Source organism: Asterias rubens, chromosome 12, assembly GCF_902459465.1.
Source record: "Asterias rubens chromosome 12, eAstRub1.3, whole genome shotgun sequence".
NCBI lineage: Eukaryota > Metazoa > Echinodermata > Asteroidea > Forcipulatida > Asteriidae > Asterias > Asterias rubens.
In genome coordinates this window covers 1424727-1444734 of record NC_047073.1, presented here as the reverse complement: position 1 = coordinate 1444734, position 20008 = coordinate 1424727, and the positions used below count along the sequence as shown (strand labels likewise).

Here is a 20008-nt window from a genome sequence, read left to right as displayed (position 1 = left end):
TAGCATAGAGAACATAATGTTTTACCCTTAACACACTGATGTGTGTCAAGCACTGTATACTCAGTACTTAAGCCCCTTTCACACGAGCGCTGCAAACGCGGGTCCCTGGTTAAGGGCGCCAGCCGTCTGTCACCTTTACCGCGTGCGATTTTTTTTAGCGAGCATTCACACGACACGCACACACACACATGTAAACATACGTCCCTCGTTTGGGTAGGCCTACTGCATGGACAAAAGTCTACAAGCAAGAGGCTTGAGTTAAAACAAAAACCTTACAGTTAAAAGGAATAAAATAAATCAATTTCATTGAAATCAGTTAAGTCACATAAAATGTAGAATATTTTAAAAACATTTGCGATAACGTAACTCTCATCCCGTCGGCCGGCGGGAAGGGGGTTACGTTTTCGAAGCTAAAAAAAGAAAAACACAAAATTCCACGATTCAAATAGCTTTTTGGACGTTAAAAATACTACATTGTTGACTGGAAATGCTTTTTAGATTTGAAATTATTGATGAGACATACCAAATAATGAATTAAAACATCGAAAAGCTTAGCCAAATGACGTATTCTGCTTGCGATTGAACGATGTTTTTGCTTCAAGGTTTGAGCTTGTCTTGAAATGCAGCGATCCAGCAACGTCGAGTCATGATCGAGTCGAAGAAAAACACAAAATTCCATGATTCAAATAGATTTTTGGACGTTAAAAACGCTACATTGTTGAATGAAAATGTTTTTTAGATATGAAATTATTGATGAGACATAACAAATGGTGAATTAAAACATCGAAAAGCTTTGCCAAATGACGTATTCTGCTTCCGTTTGAACAATGTTTTTGCTTCAAGGTTTGGGCTGGTCTAGCATCCGGCCACAAAACCCACCAGCCAAACGGATCGTAGTCCAGCGTTGAGCAGATATACATGTACATGTATGTACATGTACATATGCATGCTATAGTTCGCCCATTTCTTCCTCCATAGTTCTTCACGTGTCAACGCAGCGGTCCCTCATTACGATCGCAGGCATTCGGTTCAGACGATGGCTCCCCGTGATTATAACATCGATGCGATTTTTTGGAGGAGGTCTCGATCTGTGTTATGAACAACACGGGACCCAGGTAATTTCGTAACATACATAGCATTCACACGACGTGGATTTGCGATTTCATAACATCGATGTTATGAAATCGCACGGGACCCTCGTTTGCAGCGCTCGTGTGAATGGGCCTTTACTGAGTCCTGTGAAAATCAAAACAATAGGCATATAATATTTCTAGGGTGGGATTTTTGTTGCCAATACTGGAGCAGATTTCTTACCAATACGTTGTTGGACACCAATACATTATTTGTTTATTTGTCCTGTTAATATTTGTACTGCACGTACGCATGGTCAGGCCTGTATGCTTTGTTTTTTAAAGGACAAGGGCACCAAGGCATTTTTCTTCTTGGTAAAGGGCACCCTATGAGGAAATTGTAAATTTCTGCTAGAGCATTTCAAGGGCATCAAGGCAATGACCAGGGGACATGGAGGCAATTGCCTTTGTTGCCTCTGTGAAGTATCAATGATGTAGTCTATATACGAAAAATGTACCACAATCTTCTGCAGTTATTTCCAAATACACTGATACCCATCATTTTCTAAAGATTAAAAAAAAAAAGACCAAAAAGAAATCTATAAATGTTGGCAGAAAGTTTACTGATTGATAGAATCCCTTCCGAAGTCCTTGAAAGTGTCTAAAGGCACAAACATGTCACATTTCTTGCCACTAGACCCAATGGGAAGCTCAAACCAGAGAAATAAAGCAAAACCACAGAGTGAGTCAAGTTACTGAACTCTCTGGAGAATTACCCCCTGTTGCACCCTGTGAGGATTACTGGTCTATAGGAATATATACAGGGAACCATTGGGTGATGTCTTGTGTCAGTTCATATAAGAATCACTCCAGTCAAACCACACTTTGACGTTTTTTATTTTGTTGAGTCTTAAAGGGAAGTTTTCACAGCAGGCCTGGAATTTTTCAGGGAATAAATTCCACAAGACCCATGACTTGGGGCGAAGAACTTTTAATATAAATCACAAGTACATAAACACATGTTGCGATTCACTACCTTTCACATGTGGACGACAGTAGGTTGGTACATGTACTGTAAATTGTGCAGTGTACATGTACTTGTTTAGTCTGTTTTGCCTTTTACTAATAATAATTAAATATATCACAATACTTCTATAAAGCGCATAATGCAGGAGCCTCAATTCACAACGCAAAATCATAAAACAAAGAAAAGGCAATTTTTTACAAAAAGAGTGGGTGAGTCTTTAAAAGCCCCTTGAAAATCAGAACAGAGGCAGCTTGATGAATATGGACGTAAGTCGCTCCATAATGCATTTCAAAGTGGCATGCTTTTTTACTATATAGGAATTGTGTAGAAACAGCATGTCTATATAGGAATTGTGTAGAAACAGCATGTCTCTAGAGAATTTGAGGTAGATCGAAAAAGGCCAGACAGGAATAATACCATGAACGCCTACATTATTTATGCAGAAGATCAGATTTATAAGTATGGAGAGAGTCCTCAAAGAGCTTTCAATGTGAGGAGATTCACCCAAAATATACAAGTGCTGAGGGTTTCTGCGCTTAAGAATCACTTTGAAAATGGAGTGTGCACCCTTGTCATATATTTTTAAAAATCAGTTAACACAAGTGAATTAAGATTTAAGATTGGAAAATATAAACATTCATAAATTTATGCGCGGTATAGAGATGGTCATGTTGAAAAACTTCCCTTAAATAACTTTTGCCTGAAATGCAATAGTTTTAGAGATAAATGTACGAGTAGAACAATTTGTTTTGATTTCACGAGTCTGAAATTAGATCTTTGTATGAAAACTGTGATAGAATGTTTCACAGTTTTTTGTCTGACTCCGATAACTGATTCTGCTTTTGAAAACTTTCACAGGTTTGTTATTTCATGTAATGATAATCATGTAATGCAGTCGTCAATTCCCTTAAAAGGCAGTGGACACTATTGGTAATTACTCAAAATAATTGTTTGCGTAAAAACTTATTTGGAAATGAGTAATGGAAAGCTGTTGATAGTAAAAAATATTGTGAGAAACGGCTCCCTCTGAAATAAAGTAGTTTTTGAGAAAGGGAACCGTACATGTAATTTCTCACTCAAATAATGAAAGACTTCAGGCTGTTATTATGCATCTGAAAGCACAGAAAGGTGTGCAACAAGGGTGTGTTTTTTTCCATTATTATCTCGCGTCACAGGTTTGTTATTTTATGTATATTGGGATACACCAAGTGAGAATACTGGTCTTTCAAACGTGTCCAGCAGCTGATTTCTCAAACCGCTAGGATTAATCCTATCTCGAGTTAGGACGAGTAACCCGTCCTTACTTAGGATGGGGGTAACTTGCCTAACTTAGGATGGGTTCAATGCGTCCTCACATCTTTGGATACGGAACTTAACCCATCTTAAGTCCTAAGATTAATCCTAAGTTAGGAAGAATTTGGTGAAATCGACGGCAGTGCATTTATACAGCCAAAGGATCGTATGATGCATACTGTATGTGACTCTTTGCTAAAAGTGTAGATGTCTGGAACAAGGTCTGGAATTTCACCCCAAAGGGGAAAGGCTTGTCATTTTCCAGTTAGGAAATCTTAATTAGGAAATCTTAACATTCAACTGAAATACTGTGAAGGGGCACCAAGGCAAAGTCCACAGGCATGGCCTCCACCCTCTGTGGCTTCTTATGAATTCTAAGCCTGTCAGCAAATACATTTTATCAGTAATTATTCTACATTGTACATAAATCATGCTCAGTGTATTACCAGAGCATTTCAATTTCAACATTATGCTTGTCTAGTCTGCTGTCAATAGTCCATTTGTGATTTCGCTCATTATAATAAAAAAGCAATTTACCAAAGCTTAAACTGAGTTGCATTAACACACGTTTAATACATTGCTTGGGTTAAAACAGCTGTTTTTGTTAAGTAGGGCCAAACATCAGTGATCTGAAAAATGACTTACCTGCTGTTTTGGTGCCAAGAAATAAAACAAATAATAACAATCTGAACGTTACAAAGGAAAACATGTGTGCAAACAATTTGTGCAATATGGGCTAATACCTAAATATGCAATGAATGATTTCCTGGTGGGAGTTTTCTCTTGATGTGTATCCTTTGGAATTGGATACTTGTATTCAGTGACAACAACTTGTTATCACATTGTTTAGATGTCCGTTTAATTTGAGGGTTCAAATTAAGGTGATGGCAGTTGGCTGTCACTAGGGGGTTGGGGGGGGGGGGGTGGATGAGTCAACAGAGTTCATGCAGTTATCAGGTTATTATAGGTTATATGATCCTGTTTGGAACATGTAGTAATTGCATCGGATAAGGGATATTAGTTTCTTTAGGCTGAAAGTTTATTAAAGGCACTGGACACTGTTTTGGTAATCACTGTTAGCAGAAAAACATGAGTGTTTACCCTGGAATAATTCTTTGGAGTTTTGCTCCCACTCCCACAGCTGAAACTGACACTTCTGTGTCTTCTCTCCATTAGGATCTTGGCTAGTATAGTGATTAAATTTGCTTTTCTGAGAGTCCTTGGCTTCACATGCTGAATATGAAATGAAATTAAATATAATAATGTCATAATAATATCAAAGTCTTATATAGCGCACATACATGTACATGTATCTACCAACAAGGTACTCAAGGCGCTTAGTACAGTATGTATATACATTTGATACAGCAAGATAGGTTATTGAAGTTATGAATTCTGAGACCCAACTATGTAGCACCTTATAAGAGTTAATAAGGTGCTCTGGCGCATACAGCAGCCACACCCAGGAACATCGGGGGCGAACGCCTTCTCTTTTCAATAACTGCACTGGGTTCCTTTACATGCATTACACAACACATGGGACCAACGGCTTTACGTCCCATGCGAAGGACGCAGCAATGGTTATGTGTCTTGTTTTAAAGGACACAAGTGTCACGCCTGTGGCTCGAACCCACCCTCTGCTGATCAGAAACACCAGAGTTTGAATTCGGTGCTCTTAACCGCTCGACCACGACACTGTACTTAACTTGTTTGCGTTTCTTTTGTAGTGGAAATCTACCCTGAGGAGCCTACACTCAAAGTCGGCCAGGCCCTCACCCTGACCTGTGAAATAAACCATCCCAACCTCATCTCAGCCGTGGATATCCAATGGAGTCACGACGGAGAACCGCTTTCATCAGAGCTGTATAGCGCCCTCGACACCAAGCGATCACGGCTGGTGATACCGCGAGCAGGGTTTCAAGACAGCGGGGTGTATGCTTGCAACACGGAAAAGTCAGCGCAACTGGGTAGCAACAGCACAGAAGTCAACATTGGAGGTGGGTTAATTATTTTGGTTTTCATTGTTTACATTTGTTTATTAAATCAAATCTTTGTTCTTGCCTCCAATGGATCGGAACAAAATCCACTGTTGGAGGGAAAGCATGTTTTATAAACGTCATGTTCGTGCACGAAATTATTCTTACTTAAAGACACTGACCACCTGTGGTAATTGTCAAAGACCAGTCTTCTCACTTAGTGTTTCTCAACAAATGCACAAAATAGCAAACCTGTGAACATTTGAACTCAATTGGTCGTCGAAGTTGTGAGATGATAATGGAAGGAAAGTTTTGTGCTTAGCAGCTCTATGAAATAAGGTCTAGGTTAGGAAATAAGGTCTGGGCGTTTTGTGAAATGAATCGTCTCTAGAGGGTTAAAAAGCATTCTAAAATATCCCAGACAGTTTCTCTACTCCTATTGGTGGAGATCGCGTCACGTGGGGGTGTTTAAACGGTTGATAATGACCAGTGTTTACAGCGCGTAATCTACTTCTAAGTGCGTGCACGTAATATATTTCCAAGCGCACGCGCGTACACAGAACCCACGCGCAACAGACTCTTCACAAAGTTTTGAAAAAAATATTTTAAACCTCGATTTTTCAACTGTCAAAGTATCTGTAATTGTATTTGTTAATGTTTTTTTAACAAAAGAACATTTATGAATGGGAATAAAAGAGTAGTGACTCATTCTTAAACGTCCGTTTAAAACCTTGCAGGGTCGTTGCCATGCGCTAAAAGCCCACGTCTTTGGCGCGGGCCTTTATCACATGGCAATTCGACCCTGCTGACTTTAAACGGCCGTGTAAGAACTCGTCGCTACCCTTTTATTAGTCTTATTATAAGTCTATAAAAGGGCCAAATATCAGGCTTGGATCTGTAGAGAAATGTCCAAAGTTACAGATGGAATCAGTATGACTTTGTTTAGGTTTTGGTGTCTACACGTAGATAGAACCGAAACTGGACACAATTCTATTTTTGACTCAGATTACAAATCTTTCTAGCTTGTTGAATTAACAGCATTAGATTCATAAGTCGTTAGATTTAGATTCATCCATGCTTCGCTCCTAACATTATTGTAGCTTTCAAGACCAAACTTTTGAGTCCATACAATTTGTCAGTGGGTGGGAGCAACACAATTTTTTTGTTATGGGTTCGCTAATAAAACGCAACGACATGCGAGTGTTCCTTTTATTGCGAGGCTAGTATTGTAGCTATTGTAACTTGCCTTGACCCATATCCAAAATAATTGATGCGAGACCCAGGGTTCTATTCAGTGTTTACACAATGGATACTCAGTATTTGTTTTCATCAAACAAGGAAGTCGAAACCTGTACCCCAGAAAGTTCTATTTCAATGGACAAAATAAACAGAACCACCATGGGTGAGATAACTCTAAAGATTGTCATACGTCAGCTTAAAAAAAAAAAAAAAAAAAAAACAAGATTGGAAACTAACAGGTCTGTGAAACCCAAAACAGACAAGTTCAAATTGTTTTGAGGAGAACATGAGTGTATTAATCATTATTGCTGTTTGAACTCTATGGTGTGCCTCTCAAAACACCTTACAGTCAGTGTTGTAACTAGAATAATTGTTGTGGTGGGCTCGAAATCCAATTACGTCCACCATGGGCGATTGGTTCAACAAAATTATTCATGTTTAAATATGAGGCCATCATTGCTGAAGTGCAATCTGGGGGAAATCTGTAAAGGGTTTTGGCTCAGAGTGCTGGGAGAAATTTGTTTGTTCTGCCCGCCAGCACCGCCCACCGAAGTTACAAGACTGCTCACTACAGTATTATTAGCCATTCCTAATTAAAGGCAGTGGACACTATTGGTCATTGTCAAAAACTAGTCTTCTCACTGGGTGTATCTCAACATATACATAAAATTAAAAAACGCCTCGTCACATGAAGTTGTGTGCTTTCAGATGCTTGATTTTGAGACCTCAAATTCTAAATCTGAGGTCTCGAAATAAAATTCGTGGAAAATTACTTCTTTCTCGAAAATTACTCTACTCAGAGGGAGCCGTTTCTCACAATGTTTTATACTACCAACCTCTCTCCATTACTTGTTACCAAGTAAGGTTTTATGCTAAAAGAATTTGAGTAATTACCAATAGTGTCCACTGCCTTTAATGGCTACAGCTACAACTGGAATGCTCTTAGCCTGTATGTATTAAACATGTAACAATTACGGAGTGACCAATGAATAGACAAGCATATGTGAATAAACCGGATGTTATGGGTCTAACTTGGTATTCTAACCGAACCAGAAAATCCAGTGACCCTTCACTGGCCTAGATCGCGCGCATAAAACTGGCATCTTTTGTAATGGTTAATTGTCTCGGTAATTCTACTTCGTCAATTAAGTCAGTAAGGGAAGATCAACCCATCGTAGTGTTACTCCGCATCATGGTAAAGTTACCTAAAATGTTTATCCAGTGCGAACAGGGCTTTGCTATACTCTGTATCATGCACTGACAACTGTGTGTATGTAGTGACGGTTCACAGTAATGACCTCTGCAATGTCAGAGTGTTATTGATTATACTGCACATGTTACTCCTATCTTCTCCAAGCATGTAATTCAGACCACAAATACTTTGCATGAGTCAAATACCTGTTAAAGGTATGGTACGACAACATTTCCTGCGTGAAGAGCAATTTCCCTCAGAAACATGGGACGTATTAAGGAACCAATTACAGAGAATACTTGAGGCAGATGGTGAACTGAAATATCAAGACACATTTGGTTATTAATAATAATAATATTAATAATAATAATAATAATAATAATAATAATAATAATAATAATAATAATAATAATAATAATAATAATAATAATTTGGGGGGCTAATCGTCCTTACTCGCAGCTAGAGCTGAATTGCGAAGGACGCGGCTACAACGTGTTTGAGAAGCAGGCATGCAAGGGCGCATTCAGCTGCCAGCCACATCAACCCATTATGACCACGGAGCACAGCCAAGATCGAAAGTGTTTGATTTTTTCCTGAGGGAGGAAAACCGGATAGTCTGGAAAACCCTCGTGGCACGGCAGAGAACCAGCGCATAACTCAACTCACATATGGCCCCGACCGGGAATCAAACCGGGGTCACCTTGGTGAGAGGCGAGCGCTTTACGCACAAGCCAACTGTGTCACCTAATTGTCAAAGACCAGTTTTCTCACTTGGTGTATCCAAACATATGCATAAAATAACAAACCTGTGAAAATTTGGGCCCTATTGGTCATCGAATTTGTAAGGGAATAATGAAAGAAAAAACACCCACTGCTTTCAAATGACAATCCCATATTTTTTCGTTTTGTAGCCCCCCCCCCCCCCCCCCCCATACCAAGAGTCAGTGGCTTTTAGCCTTGTCTGGGGGAATTTGCTTTAAAAATATTGTAAAAAATATTTATAATGATAATGGTTCCAGAATTACACATAAGTCTCAGGTATCCAAGCAATAGACCGTATTGAATATGACGTTACGGGGCTCAAATATCTGACCTACAAGATGGTGTCTGTGCGTGTGCGTGCATGTGTGCGTGCATGTGCCGTAGAAATCAAACCGGGAATGTTGCGTGCTTCGATGATGTACGCGTTTGGATGCACAAACGGTTTGCCCTAAAAGATGGCGACTTTTCATAGCAAAAAGGGGTTATTCAATACGGTCTATAATGCAAACAGTTTCCGTTATCATTTACTTGGATTCAAAGCCTAATCAAGCTAATTATTCACTTAGTCTGGATCAGGTTCCCCCTACCCCCCCCCCCCCCCCCTCCCTGCCCCTGCAACCCACGCTCTAAAACTACTCTTTCAAATTACAAGTCTAGGTTCGTAAGAGAAATCAATGCTATTGTCGGAAGCCAATAATCCTGGCAACAGTCGTTTGGATAACGGACACCGAGATAAGTCAATTCCCTGGGGTGGCGTTGAAGCCTGCAGTACCATCATGTTATGCCGACTAGCTCCTCATTACAAAGTATAAATGCCGCACGTGGAGGAATCAATAAGTTATTTGCTGCTTCGTTGGGTGGAGCCTTTCTTCGCTTCGTTAATCAAGCGTAGATTTTTGTAATGAAACGGCAAAACAGGATGGGCTCAAATTAAAATTAAAAATTTTTTAGTTTTAATTGTGTCACTTGGTTGAATTTTATTTTTGGGGGAATGTGATTTTTCTGGGTAATGTGATTTTTCTGGGGCAAAGAGCATCATTGAATTATTTTACAGAAGGTTATTAAAGCCAGTGGACACTATTGGTAATTGTCAAAGACTAGCCTTCACAGTTGGTGTATCTCAACATATGCATAAAATAACTAACCTGTGAAAATTTGAGCTCAATCGGTCATCGAAGTTGCGAGATAATAATGAAAGAAGAAAACACCCTTGTCACACAAAGTTGTGTGTGTTTAGATGGTTGATTTCGAGACCTCAAGTTCTAAACCTGTGGTCTCGAAATCAAATTCGTGGAAAATTACTTCTTTCTCGCAAACTATGTCATTTTAGAGGGAGCTGTTTCTCACAATGTTTTATACCATCAACCTCTCCCCATTACTCGTTACCAAGTAAGGTTTTATTTTTATGACAATAATTATTTTGAGCAATTACCAATAGTGTCCACTGCCTTTGTTTGTAAAATTGAATTTTTGTTTGGTTTTTCATAGAGTTTTAGGGGTTTTTTGTCACTAGGGTTAAGATGAGTGGTCCCTGGAAGGTGGAAGTTTTTAAATTTATATTAGGAATGTCATTAAATGCTTGTTGTGTTTAGATTTTCACTGAGTAGTCAACGCCACTGCCTGAGTGATTCCTCAGTTGGTAAAAATATTTGTCAAAGGCTCCTGGGATTGCATGCGTGGCATGTGAACCAAAAATAACCAAGGGAAAAACCCTTTACTTTCCCATAAAAGTACTATTGTTGGTTTAGATTTAGTGTAATTATAGTGTTCGTGCCTAAAATAAGTGTTAACAATTTTTTTATACAAGGAATATAGGAACCCAGTAATAGTTGGCCAATTAAGTTCTCCCTACGCCCATAGCAACGTGGGAAGCGGTCTTTAAAGGGTAATGTACCTTTTCCTAGCAAAAAACACAATGTCCACAGATTAACATTAAACTTACACAGTTTGAAGATAATGATAGTAGAAAGCTTCCCTTGAAATTTACTTACTGAGGTGCTGTAGTTTTTGCGAAATGAGTAAAAATAATAATTTTCGTCTCAGTTTTAGCATGTAAAAACGTATTAACCAGTTATGCTATGGTTTTGGTATAATATCATAACTGGTTAAGGGGATTTTACATGCTAAAATAATTTTGGTCTCATGAGACCAAAATGATTTTGTTACTTGTTTTACTCATTTCTCAAAAACTACACAACCATAGTTAGTAATATTCGAAGGGAAGCTTTCCACTATCATTATCTTCAAACCCTGTAAGTTTAATGTAAATCTGTGGACATTTTGAAAAAGTACCCGAATCCTTTAAAAGGCATGATATTCTTACTGATTGTGCTTTCTGAAAAATAACTAGACATGGGCGACTTGTGGGACTAGTGTTGTAGTAACGACTATTAAATTAAAGTATTCAAATTAAGTAACGACTACTGTTGTTCAACTAATCGGTTTATCGTGCTGCCACGACTGCCACAAAAATAGTAGCAACTACTTCAAAAATATTCGCAACTACAATGCACTTGTTTGGGGAATCAATCGTGTCGCTCAAGACTATTCACAACAACATAATTCACTTACAAAACATAATCAGACATCAATGACACAATCCTTTAATCTTTTCAGCTTGAATTAGACTATATTGCGCTTGCGGCACACATTGCCACAATGCATAATGAAAATTAAAAATCAGTCTTGACTAGTGTCTAAGTCGCAATTATTTGAGGTGCGACTAGTCGATTAGTAAATTTACTAGTCGCCCAGGCCTAATAATAACTATAATTAATTTGTCTAAAATTTCTATAAAAGACTAGCCCTATGTCTAGTACATGCGGGTCAGCCCTTAATCTTATACTTTAAAGGCAGTGGACACTATTGGTAATTACTCAAAATAATTATTAGCATAAAACCTTTCTTGATAACGAGTAGTGGGGAGAGGTTGATGGTATAAAACATTGTGAGAAACGGCACCCTCTGAAGTGCCATAGTTTTCGAGAAAAATCAAGTTTTTACCACGAATTTGATTTCGAGACCTCAGATTTAGAACTTGAAATCAACCATCTAAACGCACACAACTTCATGTGACTGAGCTCCAATTTTCACAGGTTGGTTACACCAACTGTGAAGGCTAGTCTTTGACAATAACCAATAGTGTCCACTGTCTTTAAAGATTGTACTCTAGTTGTAGAGTGTTGTGGACGAGTGGGTTTAGTGCATCAATCTCATGTCATCAGGGTGTGGGTTCGAATCCTGGTCATGACACTTGTGTCTTTGAGCAATACACTTAATTGTAATGTCTTCTCTTCACTCAGGGATAAATGTGTGCATGAAGGCAGAGTGATAAACTCAGTGCGCTACATGTATGTATTTCATGGCAACATAGGCTGTATACTCCCCAGAGAGATGAGATTTTAATGGTCCAGTGACCACAGGGTTAATACACATTTGTGTGTGAAAGCGACGACTCTTTACACAAGCACTGGCCCGCTCTGAATTCACCACGTAGCGTTGGACGAGGCACAATGCTGGCATCGGTTCTGCTTCGTTGTACGAGGTTGAAAAACCTGGAAAAACCATGCTTGAACCCCACGGTATCAAGTACTTAATATCAAATAGCCGGTATTGTGCCTGCACATGTATCGATGCAGCTCGTTGACCAATGTTATGTGGTGAATTTAGAGCGGGCCGGTGCTTGCGTAAAGAGCCTCGGACAAGGCTAACATTTGAATTGACTATATTATGAAGTACAATGTAGTATCTCAGAAATGTTTTCTTTATGAGCTATGTCAGTTTACAACCATTGAAAATTACAAGGATGATGACCGGCAAATAGAAACCAACCGAAAGCAAAAGAGAAGATACATCATGTTGCCAACTTAAGGAAATTGACACTATCGGTAGTTACTTAAAATTATTGTTAGCACAAAAACTTACTCGGTAACAAGCTTTTGATAGTATAAAACATTGTGAGAAACTTCTCCCTCTGAAGTTACATAGTTTTTGAGAAAGAAGTAATTTCTCACTATTTGAATTTAATAAGAGACCTTAGCTGAGGTCTCGAATTCAAGGCATCTGAAAGCACACAACTCATGCGACAAGGGTGTTTTTTCTTCCACTATTCTCTTGCAACTTCGACAACCAATTGAGTCCAACTTTTCACAGGTTTGTTACTTGGTTCGTATGTTGGGATACACCAAGTGAGAATACTGGTCTTTGACAATTACCAAAGGCATAACCTCCAGGTCTGCTTTAAAAGGTGTGTGGCACTTGTCTGTTACAATCAGGTTGCTACTAATAACACCGAATGAACACACTGTAGACAAGTGTCCAAGGAGTACTAATTAGCGGTCTGTGGATTCTCATTAAGAAAACGCATTTATCAAGATAATCAACACGGACCATCGCAAAGAGCCTCCACAGCATGGACACACAAATCAGTGACGTCAATGCTACTGGCAAAGACCTATCAACTACCTAGTGTTTTCATCCCCGTTTGATTAATTTATGGTCCGTGCTGCTTTATACATGTTTTGGAAGTAATAAGAAACCCGGTTGACAGGAAATGTGACTGTTTGTAATGGATTCCAAAGACGGATATACTTTTGTGTCCAGTCTGACTGTCGAAACTCATTAGTAGAAACACTCCTAGTCATTAAAACTCTATACAGGAGTCAGATACGAAAACAGTAAACCGAACTTGCAAATACTGATGACTATAGCGCCTGACGTACATCAAGGACTTGCTCAAGATACTCAGGGCAACTTCTCACTTTGATCTTGCTCCTCCCCCTGACTTTGTTGTTTCCAGGTCCAGGACAGTTGGTTACGGTGACCGGGCCTTCTCACACATTGGTCCTTTTTCTCTGAAATAAACAACCCAATTCAAGCTCACTGATTCTAAAGTTCGCACCAGTACCAATCTTCTAGATAAATATGTCCATCTAAAAGCTCACAGATTCTAAAGTTCATACCAGTACCAATCCTCCAGAGAAACATTTCCATCTCAAAGCTCACTGATTCTAAAGTTCATACCAGTACCAATCCTCCAGAGAAATATTTCCATCTAAAAGCTCACTGATTCTAAAGTTCATACCAGTACCAATCCTCCAGAGAAACATTTCCATCTGAAAGCTCACTGATTCTAAAGTTCATACCAGTACCAATCCTCCAGAGAAACATTTCCATCTGAAAGCTCACTGATTCTAAAGTTCATACCAGTACTAATCCAGGCCTGTATACTTCGCTTTTGAAAGGGCAGGGGCACCAAGGCATCTTCTCTTTGATAAAGGGCACAGTCAAATACAGTGTGCATCTGACATTTACAGCTTGCCTGTTGATACGCTTTGCATGACAGATCATTTTCATGTAGGCCACCAAATTGGCTACCATGTGTAACATGCAATTTATCACGGGATAACATAACCTCCTTCTACATCAATTGAATAATTCCACATCAATTGCCTGGTAGCCTTAAGCGCTAACTAAACTACTCTCCTGTCTCACCCCCTCGCTCTAGAGATGGTACATTCCCATCCATTCATTTAGGCCATCGACTTTGCCTGAGGTTTCAGATTTTGACATTTTTGCATTTGACATCTCCACTAATGCTGGTCGGAACAGATGTAATCACAGGCATTGCACAAAGTGCCTCCATGTCATTTTGTTCTCTCATTGCGCTCGGAAGTTCTTCCCTACTCTTTAAATTTATAAGATTTTTTTTAAGACGGCTGTACGTCCCCTAATGGAGTACTGTTGTCACATTTGGGCCGGAGCTTCTGCCTGCCGTTTATCTTTATTAGATAGAGTGCAAGAAGGGTATTGTTAATCTTGTTGGTGAAGGGTTGGGATCAACATTACAACCTCTTTCCACCTTAGGTCCTGGGCCTCTGCCATTTCTGCAGATATTTCTGCTGCTCAAATGAGCAGCCGTGTTGTATTAGCACCGTATACTCTGTTCGGTCATGTGTTCAGTAAAAAAAATGCGCAGGCAAATTAATCGGAAGTGATTCAAACCCATGACCGTTGCAGTGCTAAGGCAGATGTCTTCCACTAACTACATGTGTAAAGCCCGGTTCATACTTCCTGCGAATGCGAATGTGAAGCCAACAGTTGCGTCACAACTATGTTTTCGCTGCCAATAACTTGCAAGAGTTGAGCACAGCTCAACTGTGGCGAACTATTTGTGACGTCAATATTCACTTTGCATTCACACTTGGTGGAGTATGAACTTGGCTTTATGTTTATGTAGATATGTAGATGTTCTACCACTAGACCACCGATCCCTGTGTCTAGAGCTAGTTCAAAGCCCCCCCCCCCCCCAAATAAAAATGAATAAAACGCTCATTGAGCGTCAGACTCCAAACAGGAAATAAGTTGCATTTATTTCTCATCAAATTGACATTTCTGACATAAATATTTCAATGGTTGTTTTCTACTATCATGATCATTTAACCGTGTAAGTTTTATGTAAATCTGTGGTCTAGACGATTTTTTTACCAATTCGGTCATGTTCCTTTTACATTTTAAAGGGAAGGTACACGTTTGGTAATTACTTAAAACAAATATTAATTTAAAAAACTTACTTGGTAACAAGCATTGGAGAGCCGTTGATAGTATAAAACATTGTGAGAAACGGCTCCCTCTGAAGTAGCAATGATTTTGAGAAAGAGGTAATTTCTCACTATAATAATAAAAGACTTCTAGCCAGAAGTCTTTTATTCCTATCTGAAAGCACATTCGTACAACAAGGGTGTTTTTTCCTTTATCATTTTCTCCCAACTTCGATGACCAATTTAGTTCAAATTTTCACAGTCTCCTTATTTTATGCTTATGTTGAGATACACCAAGTGAAAAAGATGGTCTTTGACAATTACCAAAAGTGTACCTTTCCTTTAACAGTTTTGTTGCTTCCCCCTTTTTTTTCTTCCAGATCCACCAAGTGCGGCCAAGGATCTGAAGTGCTTCTCCAGAGACAATTTCGACATCACATGTGAATGGATGCCAGGGAGTGACACAAATATTCCCACCTTTGACTACCTGTTTTACGTACCACAACCAAGCTCTTCAAATCCAGGGTAACTTAAAAATATACACGGCTGAAAATAACCTCTGGCCCTCTGGTCAGAGGCTATCAAAGCCATAGAGTTATATATATAACTCTATGGCTTTGTTCTTATACAAGAACTAGAGGGCGCACTGGGGATGCTTCTCGCACAAACTCGTCGGGACTGCAAGGAGACACGCGCGCCATTCTGTACGCGCATTTAATATGAAGTACACATTCAAGTTTGTGTTTATTGAACGCTACGCGATGCTGTTTTGTCAACTTACAAAATGGCTGCATGCGCGCATGCTGGGCCGCGTATATAAGCCAGTGCGCCCTCTAGTTCTTATATATAACTCTTTGATCAAAGCCCATCAACATGTTCAATAAAGAATGGTTCATACTCGCTGCTACTGCGTGCACGCACCCGACAATTTAAATTTGAATTTAACGTTCATATTTCTTTTTAAAAACATTTAAAACTCATTCAATTTGCTTTCGTGCACGGAAACGCACGTGTCAACTTGTGTTCATACATTCGTGCGTTGCAAGGATCTTTCCATTTTTTTAAAAAAAGTACGCATTTAATTCTGCACTGCGCTTTCCTTTACGCACTGGGACTATATAAATTAGAACATTTAATATAAATTAGAACATTTAATAAGGAAACTACATTCAGGTGATTATGTAACAACTGTATGTTGACTTGATTACTTTTCTCTTGTGTGTGTGATTTGACTGAAGCAATGTGGAGTGGGAGACATGCAGGAGCGTTCTACCGGGAAATACATCCTGCGTTTTGGAAGAAGTACACGAGACTTACTACTTTTATGTGTTGTCTGTGAACAGACTCGGAAATGCCTCAACGGCACCTATCTCATTTGATCATGAAACAGAGAGTAAGTAAAAATAATAATATTAATGAGAGTCGGCCTTTATACTGCATTCATAAATACCCCAGACAGTTTCTCTACTCCTATTGGTGGAGAGCACGTCACGTGGGTGTGTAAAACCTTTTGTTATTGACTGGTAAAAAGTGTTAATTCATGGACGTGGCACGCGACCTTGCACCTGTTCTTATAAGACAGTTTCTTCATTCCTATTGGTCGAGAGCAACGGCTGAAACAGTTGTGCCACATCACAAATCGGTTTTCAACTAGTGGTTTAAACCTGCGGAGGCCTGGTTCTTTATAATTTACCTCGACTTCGTCTCGGTAAAATTATCAAGAACCAGGCCTCGTTGGGATTGAACCACTAGTTGAAAACCTCGTCACCACACATTGATTCCCTTATTTTTCACACCTGAAGGTCTTCTCAGAGCGCTTGAATGAGCTTACGCTCGAACATCATTACCCCCTGGTTAAGCTTGGGCGATATCAATTTATTTTATTCACGATATATCGCCGACAATATATCGCGATATTCGATATAATTGCGATTAATGAAATTTGACGTCATCAGTCTTAAAACTCCAAGTGAAAGTTGTAGAAGAGACAGTCCTAGCATAAGAGAGGTGTTCTAATGACCTATTCTTCTGGTTTTACTCCAAACCTATGGGGTGCAAGATGTCTCAGCTAGCAAATACATTGCGATATTTAATCGATATAGCGATATTTCAATTAAAACCAAATCCATCCGATATCGAAATCGTGTCCAAATTAATATCGCCATATTCGATAATATCGTGATATCGCCCAAGCTTACCCCTGGTCACTTGGCCATTAAGTTCATTCCTGGTCATAAAACCTAGGCTAAGCTACGCTAATCCAATGTTTTTGGACGACTAAAGGCCCGGTCGCCCAGACCTCGATAACGAGAATGTTAACAATGCACGCCCTCGATTGGTTGAATAAGCGTGGGGCGTATTCTGCGTGGAGCAATTCAAACAATAGAATGCGTTTTCTTTGCGTCATGATCGTTATCATTTTCGTTATTGGTGCAGTGTAACTCAGCCTTAACTAGCTCAGTTGTGTGGGTCATATTGACCGTCGCGGACCGAATGCTTTCATCCCAACAGAGGGTTATTCTAGCACTTTTGAACTAAGGGTTAGTTTAGCCCTACATAGGACTCTTCGTCTGTGCTGTACACAGATACAGAGTCCTAACTATCAGGGCCTATTTAGGGGGCGGAAATCTTTAAAGCTTCACGGTCTAGAGTGTGAATCTGTTGAAATTATTGGCTTCTTGCAGGTAAGATTTGAGTTATGAAGCTTTGAAAATGTTCTGCCCCAGAAATGGACCCTGATATCCAGGATGCACTGTAGTATAATACGAAAGTGTAAGGCTGCCAGGGCAAAGGGCTAAATTTAACTCCTCGTCTGAACCTACCATGTAAAGGGCACTGATAGGTGTGGGTGGATGCTGACAAATAACAGTGCCATAGCATTGTGACCACCATTCCTCCAAATGGCTTTTACAATTGTCTATTATTAGTATTTTTTTTAAAATACGGATAGCTATATAAATTCTTAAATTTGTACAATTTATTTACCTCGACAGCCGTCTCGAACCCCCCTAAGAATGTTCGCGTCAAAGCGACCCCACAGTCCCGCTTACACATCGAGTGGGACTTTCCTGATGAGTGGAGGTTGTACTATGTTACGCATCTCATGTACAAGATTGAGTACTTCATCAAAGATCGCTCTCCTACAGTATCCATGGAGGTAGGTTTATTATAATTATCCTAATGTCGAGATACACCAAGTGAGAAGACTGCTCGTTGACAATTACCAAGGGGTGCAGTGCCTGAAAGTTTATTTGATGCAATTAACTGCATGCCTCAAAGTGAAAATTGAGTTACGGTTTCAACTGCAGAGACAAATCATATTATTACAACTGTATGAAAGTGATATAGGATGCTTCTTAGGACAGGGATGACCGGAAATAAACCAATACGAAAAAACAAAAATAACACTCTGATGAAACATGATCTGCAATAGGAGCTACATATTTATATTGAATCTTTACATAAGTATTTTTGTGGACTTTAAGATACTAGTTTGGATTTTTTGTTTTATTTTATGAGTTTATGAGAAATTAACACTGAACCTCAGGCCAAACCTCGTTCCCAGGGGTGAGTATAAGATGTATAATAGGCTACCTTGTGGACAAATACTTGGCTGTGAGTGTGATAAATATCCTTCAATTATGTTGATTATTGAAAGATATACATTTATTAAAGAAAAACTAGATAGATTCAACTCACTTTACTTTTAGTCTTGTGGATATTCCCCAAAAACTTCAAGGTGAGGGATACACATAAATGATTTGGGCTGTTGACTCAAATCAAATCACCAGGGGCATGTTGTCACCTACACCTGGGGCTGAAACAGGGTTACCCCCTTCACAGTGTGTAAGGATGAAGGCATGGGTAGCATTCACTAGGAGCCTGGCTAGTAGAGCAAAATGTGATAATTTCCCAACTTGTTACCAAGCAATCATGGTTCACTGCCCTGCTACAAATGTCATGACCGGGATTCGAACCCACACTCTGCTGCTGACAACACCATGGCCAAATTTCATAAAGCCTGGAGGCAAAAAAATTTGCTAAGCACAGAAAACTCTTGCTTCATAAAAATAGGTTACCAGCCAACATTCTGTACATTTACCATTGCTGTTCCTGCTCATTTCTTGCATAGAAAGGAAGTTTGCAATGCAGAATTTTCTGCTTAACAGCTTTATGAAATTTGGCCCTGAGCTTGGGTCCGGTGAACTAGACCTGCTCGTCCACGACATACCATAAGATTAACCAATTTTAAAATAACTCTTAATACTTGTTTTTGTGAAATAGTTTCCTGGACCCTTGTCGGATAAGGAGCTTAGAGACCATCAGACGGAGTTGCCATTTCCGCAATATCTGGACGCATACACGATTTACTGTGTCAAAGTCGCCGCCAGAATGACTGGTTGCCCGTGGAGTAGCTGGTCTGAAACGGTGTGCAAGAGAACCCTAGAGCAGAGTAAGTTTACGGTTGGCTTGTGTGTAAAGCGCTCGCCTCTCACCATACGATACCCGGCCATGTCCGTATGTGAGTTGAGTTGTGCGTTGGTTCTCTGCTGTGCCACGAGGGTTTTCCATACCATCCAGTTTTCCTCCCTCGGGAAAAAATAAACACTTTTGATCCGTTGCTGTGCTCCGTGGTCATAATGGGTTGATCTGGCTGGCTGCCAAAGGCGCCCTTGAATGCCTGCTTCTCGAACACGCTGTAGCCGCGTCCTCCGCAATTTAGCTCTTAGCTGTGACTAAGGATGAGTAGCCTCCCAAATTATTATTATTATTTTCCCCTGAAGGGGTGGGGCAACGTTTCTAAAACAAAGAGATTGACAAAAAAGGGAGACCATCAATATCTAGGTAGATAGCTCAGTTGGTAGAGTCAACGTGTAGGTTGAACAGCAATCGCATTTCGTTTTTACAGA

The 20008-nt window shown here is 39.6% G+C and overlaps 1 protein-coding gene across 2 annotated transcripts in view; it reads left to right on the top strand.

Moving 5' to 3' along the window:
- Window positions 1-20008, top strand: part of LOC117297622 (interleukin-6 receptor subunit beta-like) — a 42534-nt gene that overhangs the window by 16453 nt on the left and 6073 nt on the right. For both annotated transcript variants that reach the window (XM_033780746.1, XM_033780747.1), the window contains exons 4-8: window positions 5118-5387; window positions 15479-15623; window positions 16337-16491; window positions 18092-18255; window positions 19383-19551. In XM_033780746.1, coding sequence (XP_033636637.1) covers window positions 5118-5387; window positions 15479-15623; window positions 16337-16491; window positions 18092-18255; window positions 19383-19551 — 903 coding nt within the window. The remainder of the gene's footprint in view (window positions 1-5117; window positions 5388-15478; window positions 15624-16336; window positions 16492-18091; window positions 18256-19382; window positions 19552-20008) is intronic.